The sequence below is a fragment of the Numida meleagris genome, chromosome 7 (genome assembly GCF_002078875.1).
Source record: "Numida meleagris isolate 19003 breed g44 Domestic line chromosome 7, NumMel1.0, whole genome shotgun sequence".
NCBI lineage: Eukaryota > Metazoa > Chordata > Aves > Galliformes > Numididae > Numida > Numida meleagris.
Window position 1 is genome coordinate 21,375,595 of NC_034415.1, and position 8,167 is coordinate 21,383,761.

General features: G+C 51.6%; 1 protein-coding gene across 3 annotated transcripts in view; it reads left to right on the forward strand.

The window, feature by feature from the left end:
- Window positions 1–2,730, forward strand: part of MAST2 (microtubule associated serine/threonine kinase 2) — a 151,287-nt gene extending 148,557 nt beyond the window's left edge. For all 3 annotated transcript variants that reach the window (XM_021405165.1, XM_021405166.1, XM_021405167.1), the window contains one exon: window positions 497–2,730. In XM_021405165.1, the coding sequence (XP_021260840.1) occupies window positions 497–2,550 (2,054 nt within the window). In that variant the 3' untranslated portion in view covers window positions 2,551–2,730. The remainder of the gene's footprint in view (window positions 1–496) is intronic.

Here is an 8,167-nt window from a genome sequence, read left to right on the forward strand (position 1 = left end):
TTTCATTCTCTTACTCATTTAAAAATGAAAATCCATACACCCTCTTAAGAATGCACTTGGTGAACTATAGCATCCTTTCACTTTGATGCAAACATGTATTGTAAATTGCAGTGTTTTTGTAGCCATTTGACACGTTTTCTCTATTATTTTGCAAAAAAGGAATCAAATCAGTGTTCATGTTTCAAGCCTACTGGCAGTAAAGAGATTTACATCACAGGAATAGCATTGGATCACGTGGCTTATCTATTTAGAGGTTTTTTTTTTTTACAGAAAAACATTCTGATAGCATGATGTTTTTTGCTATATTCTGATGTTGTGACAATGGTGTGAATTTTCATTCAGAAACCATGGAATATCATAATATTACTGCAGTGCTTGCTGATAACGTGACATTTATTCTTGACTTTGCACACCTTATTTTCAGTAACTTCTTTTACTGATCAGATACGTATTAATCATTTGGTCTTGTTTTGTTGTTGTTTTTTTCTCTCTTAAGTTGGTGGCAATTCTTCCCAGAGCAGCTCTCCCAGTTCCAGCGTTCCCAATTCTCCAGCCAGCTCCGGGCACATCCGACCCAGTTCTCTGCATGGACTGGCACCAAAGCTTCAAAGGCAGTACAGATCTCCAAGGCGTAAGTCTGCAGGGAATATCCCTCTGTCACCACTAGCTCACACTCCATCACCAACCCCCCAGTCCACGTCACCGCAGCGCTCCCCATCTCCTTTACCAGGACACTCGGTTGGCAGCTCCAGTATTATTCAGTCTTTTCCAGTAAAACTACACTCCTCTCCACCGCTGGTGAGACAGATTTCTCGCCCCAAAAGTGCTGAGCCCCCTCGATCTCCTTTGCTGAAGAGAGTGCAGTCAGCTGAGAAACTAGCTGCCTCACTGTCCTCTTCCGAGAAGAAGCTGGCATCCTCACGGAAGCACAGCTTGGATATCTCTCACTCTGAGTTCAAGAAGGAGATGCTACAGAGGGATCCGAGTCTACAGAGCTTACAGGAATCTGCGAATGAAACAACGGGTGGCAAACTCGGGCTAGCAGAAAAAGGGATGTTGCAGAAGCCGGGTTCCCGAAAGTTGGGTGCAATTCGACAGGACAGAGTGGAGAGAAGGGAGTCTCTGCAGAAGCAGGAGGCCATAAGAGAAGTAGATTCTTCTGAAGATGAAACAGACGATGGTTCAGAGGATAGTCAGGATGGAAGAAGACTGGACAAGCCCCCGGACAGTGGAGACCAAGGCTCCGATTCTTATAATGAGGATAATAAGTTTTCCTCTAAATTGGAAAGCAAGGATAGTATGGAAGATGATGCCTTTCTGCCTGAAGATCCAAAAGGTACAGAAGATCTGCAGAAAGGAAACAGTCAACAAGCCAAGGCTGTTTCTGAGCTGCTGCAAGTTGGTGTGCACCCTTCCCCATCAGAGGTCCTCCCACGAACCTCTCCAGAAAACGTAGCTGGTTCAGAGAAGCCATTCCTAAGGTCAGAAACCACTTCAAAGGAACATAAATTGGTAGAAAACAAAACCTTTGAGCATTTTGGTCCAAAAGGCAAGTCTTCTGAAGCAGTCAGAGATCTAGGGGGAGCTACTAGTACTCAAAAACCAGTGGACTGCACAGAAAGTGTAAAGTGCCCATCTGTCAAACTCTCTGAACCCGTACAGGGTGACTCTACAGGGGCCTCGTGTGGTAAACTTGACCTGACAGTCTTGCTGTCAGAAATCAGTCAGAAAACCCAAGATCCCAAACCTCTGCTAGCACTTTCATCTTGTTGCACAGCAAGCGTGAGCTCTCCTTGCTCAGTAAGCCCCGCAGATCGTGGTGAGAAGGACCACAAGGGCACACTTCCATCTGCAGAACAAGACAGCACCTCATTTCTGCGTCCTGTAAGTGAAACGTCTGAAAAAAGTCCCAGCTCATCCCAGGCGGAGAGTGCTCCATCTGCCAGCAAAGCGAGCCAGGGCATGGCAGCAGGCACCGTGACCTCCACGCTGCTCGTCCCCTGCGCTATCGAGAGGGCACTCTCTGTGTCTCAGCTAGTGCCGCTGGCACAGAGTGTCTTGGGCCCCTTAAAGCTCAGTATGGCTGGTTCTGGAGAGATGGAAAAGAGGAAGGATTTCCCCCATTTGGGTGCCTCGTGTAAAGAAGAGAGAGATGCGAAGCAAAAAAAGCAGGAAGCTTCACAAGCAGGAGTGTGCCAGGAGAAGGCCAAACCATCCAGTGCCGGAGGTCTGACCACGAGGAGTGCATCCTGCACAGAGTCACTAAGCTCAGCTAAACCTTGGGAGGCAGCGTGCCCCACGGTGACCAAAAAAGAGGCGACATACTGCAGTGCTAAAGCATCGGAAGCACCGGGAGGTAAAGTCGCCCCAGCAAAGGAGCTGCCACACGCTCTGGGACAAGCAGCTCTGAGAGCCTCTCCTCTGCCAGATGGCAGCACCAGGCCCTGCAAAGAAGGGACTGTCACGACGGCGAGAGGCAAAGAGGTTGGAAGTCAGCTAAAAACACAAGACTTTCCCCTGTCACATGATGGTGCTGTAAAGAAAACATAGCAGCATCCCCGGTACACATGGACTGGAGCGTTCTGCATTCAAAATAGAGACTGCATGTTTGAATTTTGTAATATACACTAATACAAAATAGAACTTGTGTACATCTATTTTTGGGAGGGTTTTTTTCATACTGTTTTTTGTGTTTTTTCATCCTTGCTATTCTATTTTTGTACACAGTAATGCTTGCTGTTTGAGGTCTCTTTAGAACAGGGTATCGTTAAAGCAGGGCTAACGAAACAGTTTGCTGTTTTTTCCCCTCCTGCCCTTTCATTTTGCCTTGTTGTGCTCTTCCTTCCGATTCTGTGTTGATTTGAAGTCCCAAAATTCCGAACACAAAAAAGGCAGCTTACTTCAAAATCTCCTGCTTTTCAGTTTTCTCTTTCAAATTTCATTGGCATTCGCAGGTACTGAGTATTTTCTTTGGATTTACCATCTGGTTTTCTTCAACAAGGAGAAGAAAATACACTCTGGTCCATAAGTTGCTCCGGAGCAAGATGTCCTCTCCAGTGCAAGTGAGGCCTCTGTCACTGTGTGCATGCACTCATCCTTAGAGGATATGGAGGCAAGGGATGGAGGAGCTGGACAGAGAGGTAGCCCTATCTTTTCTTTAAACCAAGTGAAAGCGTTTTATTCTTCATTTTTTTCCCCAGTGTAATTATCAGGGAGAAATCTGTAAGCTGTTTTGGAGGGGAGATTGTTTTTATTTATCCCTTATAGGACACATGGCAACTTCTCCTTCCGTTTTTAAAATTTTAACGACGTTTTCATCATTTTTTTTCTCTGCCTTCAATTTGTACCTTGCCCTGCCTCAGAAACGTGACCCCAGGACAGGGCTGCCTCATTGGCTGATTTTAAAGTAGGGAAATTTGTAGACCAGTATGTCTTGGGCAAAGGTATCTCAATGATAAATGACCTTCCGAGACTTTTCCTTCTCTTGATGAGTCTCCCTAGATTGGAATTTAAGGTGTTCTGTACCATTTCTGAACTGGGGCTTAGGAAATTTGCAGTTTTTCAAATCTGCCCATTTAAAAAAGAAAGAAACTACGAAGAGTTCTGACTCCTTGAGTTCTGTGGACAAGCTGCAAGCAGACTTCGAGACACATGCGATACGTTCAGATTTCAGCTTGGATAGCTAGATCATTTCCACTTGGTTCCATTAAGCATCACTCTTGGCCCTTAGGTTTAGGCATTGCTTTGCTTTAAAAGTGACTGACTGGATAACAGTGCTCTTTGCTGAGGATTAGATCCATAATAACACACCAGTAACCTGGATGGTGACACCCAGAGCACTGTAAGCCATTTCCTCATCCAGTTCAAGGTTACTGTCAATGAACACTCCCGTCGTTTGTCCCAGATTGTGCTCAGCTTTTACCCTAGTCGTGTCTGCGTGTATCTCCTGCGGATCTAGTACCCTGCTCCCTGGCTTTCTCTGTTAGAAGCAGAATGACTTTGCGACAGGATTTCAAGCTAAGGCCGGCACCTCGTGGTCTGACTTCATCATACGCCGCCTTCTTCGTCGTCTTGGCCTTTTCTGAGCTTCAAGTTTTGATTCGCTTTCCCTAAATGTAAATATGTTTTTATATGGGAATGTATTTTCTCCATCTCTTTCAACTTGATTTCAGCCCAATCCACAAAACTCTGAATTCTCGCCCTGCTTCTTTCTGTATAACCATATTTTTCCCATCGTATACGAGATTTTGGCTGCTTGGATTTCATTTCTGGACCAAGTTTTGGTTTGGTTTGAGTTTGTTTTTTTTTTAAACATCTTTAAATGAGTGTTTACTCTGTGTGTCTGTGTGAACATGTACGGTGTTGTTAATACACTAGCCAAAGCCTCAGAGCTCCCACATAACGCGTGAGTAAATCTTGCTGTGACAGCATTGAGAGCAGGACCCGTTCTGCCTGTTGGCTCTTTCAGCTGGAGGTGGTAGGCCGCGCGTGTGCACCTGGTCGGCGGTTACAAGGGAAAGGCAAACTGCTCTTGCAGCAGGGGGCTTTGCGAGTCGGGTCGTTCCGAGCACCCAGCCCAGGCCCTGAGCTGACATAGCTTAAATGGGCGAAAAAGCAGCAGAAAAATGCTGGGCTGTGTCAGCCAGAGCAGGTCCGAGGTGGCCGTGGAAGGCCCCGGCTGTGCTCGCTGCTGCTTTCTGCTCCGCAGCTCCAGCGCCCAATGGCTCAGTTACTTTTCTTAGGCCTCGCAAGAGCAGTGGAACACTTTGGCGTCACAGCTGTTGCTGCTTTAGCCTGAAGTGGCCAAAGAGGCGAGGTGTGCGTTCAGCCACCTTGCTGGTGGCTGCGGTGCGGAGCGATGGGTGCAATGGAGAAGCCAAAGCCGAGCTGTGTGCCCAGGAAAGCGTCCTGCTGGCAGCCGGGTCCCTGCTCCCTGCCCACCCTGCTGCTCCCCTCGGTGCGGCGTTCGCCCACTTTACACTGGGGCACCTTAGCACAAAAGTGTGGGCAAAAAGATACTTTCTCTGAAACTGCGACGGAAAAGTAGGTGGAGACAGCAAGATTTATTCCTTGTGAATTGCTTAAATACCTTCTCAGACTGCAAAATTCCCGTGTTGGGGAGGGAAGGAGAGGCGCAGTGCCCTGAGATGCGCAGCAGCACGGGCTCAGCCACGAGGGGGGTGGCAGTGTGTGGGCGCAGCGTGCTGCCCCGGCCCTGCGGACAGCCCTCGAGATCTGTTGTTTCCCAGTGAATTTTCCCTGTTGTTTGGTGGGTTTGGCTGTTTCCCGCCTCGCTGGCTGCGGGATTGCGGCGCGGGAGCTGCTCCCCACCAGCAGCGCATCAGTGTTACTCTCCCCTTTGTCTCTTACTGTTGCAAACCAAGAGGAACGGATGGTATTTATTGTAAATATTAGACATTAGCATTGTCACGGCCATTCCTGGGTCTGAATGTTGGAGGCCTCTGGCTGCTCATATCGCTGCGGGACGGGGTGGGATGACCGTGGTTTGGCTGCCACACTTTTGCATTAAGGTGTGATTTGGAGTATTTTATTTTTGTTGTTCCGAAGAGGGGAAGATAAAGCCTTTCTCTGGTTTTCTCTTGCTGGCCGTGAAGGACGACGCTGTGCTTCTGGTGGGAGGTTGGACAGCAGTGTGTGTGTGCGTTGTGTTGGTACCATATCAGGTGGCTGCGGGAGCACCCCGGGTGGGCCCCGCCGCGCCGCCTCGCTCAGCACTTAGATAAGAGGAAGTGTGGAATCTCTGTGTTCTTAGAAACTTGAACAATTGCCACATAATAGCGGTGCAATAATTTTTATTCATGTTGTACCTGCATGTCGATGTTCAAATCCTCCTCCAAAATAAATTTTTTTTTTTTACATAAATTCAAAGTCGTGTTGCTCTCTTATTTCCTTGCCCCGCAGGGCTGTGTGTGCCGCAGCACAGGGCTTGGGTTGGGTCGGGTCGGGTTGGGTTAGGCTGTGTTGGGCTGTGTTGCGTTGTGCTGGCTTGACCCAATGGAGCCAGATGCTGACAGTGAGGGCTGTGACAGAGCTGGGCTGCCCCCGGTGCCACCTCTGCAGCGGTGAGGGTGGATGGGGACAGGGCTCGGGCGCGTCCCCGTGTCCCCGGCCCTGGAAACCCCCGGGGCTGCCCGCAGCCGCCCCCGCCTCCATCCCGTGCCAGCAGGCTTTGGATTTGAAACGCTGATTAGGGCTGACCTCATGTTCCAGAGCTTACTTCGCAGTCGCTAATGAAGGATTAAGAACGTTAAGCTAATTAGCAATCAGCAAACGAGGGCTCAGTTGGTGTTCTCAGCTGGGTGCGCTGTCGGTGAAGCGGTCACCGGGTGGTGGGCACGAACCGCTCCCAGGGGCCCAGTGACACTGCTGGGGTGACAGAGCTCGCTGCTGCCACAGTGGAGCCAGGAGTGGAAAGGAAATAGGAATGGGGCATTTTCCACCTGAATTCCTCTGGAATCGGCTCCACCCCAGCGCCCGTATGGCTCTGAGGCTGCGGCTGACGGGAAGCTGTGAGCCGGGGCTGGAGCTGGGGCTGCCCTCGGGATTTGTTGCTCGCTGCCATCTCGCGCTCTGCTTTGTGCCGCTGTGCTGTGCTCACAGCCTGGGCACGCCACGATGGGCCGTCCCGGACAGGCAAAGGGCTAAAACTGTGCAAAATGTGCGGATAATGGGCTCAGATCCACCCTGCTGCCACCAGCCCTGGTGACAGCCCCGTTGTCACATCCCTCGGCCATTAATCCCTGAGCTGCGCCTGTGTCAGCAGCTGCTCTGAACCTCCTGCTGCTGAGCTCAGCCGCAGGGCATCCCCACTGCATCCACTGCGGGGATTTGGGGCCTGCTCCGGGGTCTGGTTGCCCCTGGGGATGTCAGCAGGACCAGGCCCTGAGCCCAGCTCCTGCCTCTGCCCTCACTGTGAGGTGGGTGAGAACACGATGGGTGCTGGCACCCCTCCCCACTCTTGTATCAGCTTTGTGTAGGGACGAGCAGCTCAGCCCTCCCAGGGGAACATCACCTGGTGAGGAGCGCCCCGTGCTCCGGAGGCACTGACCCTTTCCTTTGGGGAAAAGCCCCTGGATGCTCACTGGGCCCTGTGCATTTTTTCGGCAGCTGCAAGAGGGTCCCATCCAAAGCCAACATCCGCCGGGCCTGGGGGAGGAGGAGGAGGAGGAGGAGGAGGAGGAGGAGGAGGCTGATCCTCGGCTGCCGGCTCGCTCCAGACGCTGACTCTCTTTCTCCACGTCCCCTCCCATTCCCGCTGGCAGCAGTGCGGCCGTGCTTCCTGCCGGAAAATATTCGGGATGTGGGCAGAGGGCTTCACCCTGCGGGGAGGTCCCAGCTGCACCCCACGCTGTATGGGTGGGTTTGGGGTGACGGCAGTTGGAGCCTTCGAGGCAAAGGCGCTGCGCAGCCCCATGGGCTTTGAGTGCCCAAAGCCCCTGGGGGGGCTCTGGCCCCAGTCCCAGTGGTGAGAAATTCCTCCTAGAAATTACAAGCGTGAAGGAAAATTACGCCTTGAAGGAGGAAGAAAAAAATAAGTGTGACACGGCGAGAGAAGAAAACAGCCCCAGCCCCGGGATCAAAGCCCCGCGCAGCTGGAAGCGCTCCGGCAGGAATATTCCCCGGTGTGTTTGCCCAGTGGCACTGAAAGGCCGCTTTGTTCCCGGGCTGGGCCTCACCTTCCCCCCCACGGGATGGGTCCTGTGGGGCCGACATCGCTGCCGGGTGCCGCAGGTGCGGGGTCCTGCTCCCAGTGATGCTTTGGTCCCCACAGCCGACCTCGAAGGATGTGTGTCCCAGTGCCCTGCCGTCCCTGTTCGCCCCCTCTTCCACCTCGATTCCTGTCTTCTCGTCTCTTCCCAAACTGCAGGCCAAAGTTATGTGCTTTTTTTAGGTTTTTTAAGAGCTATTTTTGTTGCCTGGGCCTAATTCACAAGATGCACCACTCCATGGAAGAGGAACTTCCCTTTGATAGCTTCTTCCAGGCACAGGGGTGCATGGGTTCTGCTTTGCTGGGGACAGCTGGGTCTGGATGAAGGTCCCCTGGCCAAACCCGGGAACTGGGATCCTGCATCCTCAGGTGCCGTATCCCTGGGACCCACATCCTCCAGGTCCCCCATCCCCAGCTCTGCTGCCCAGGGCACAGGGA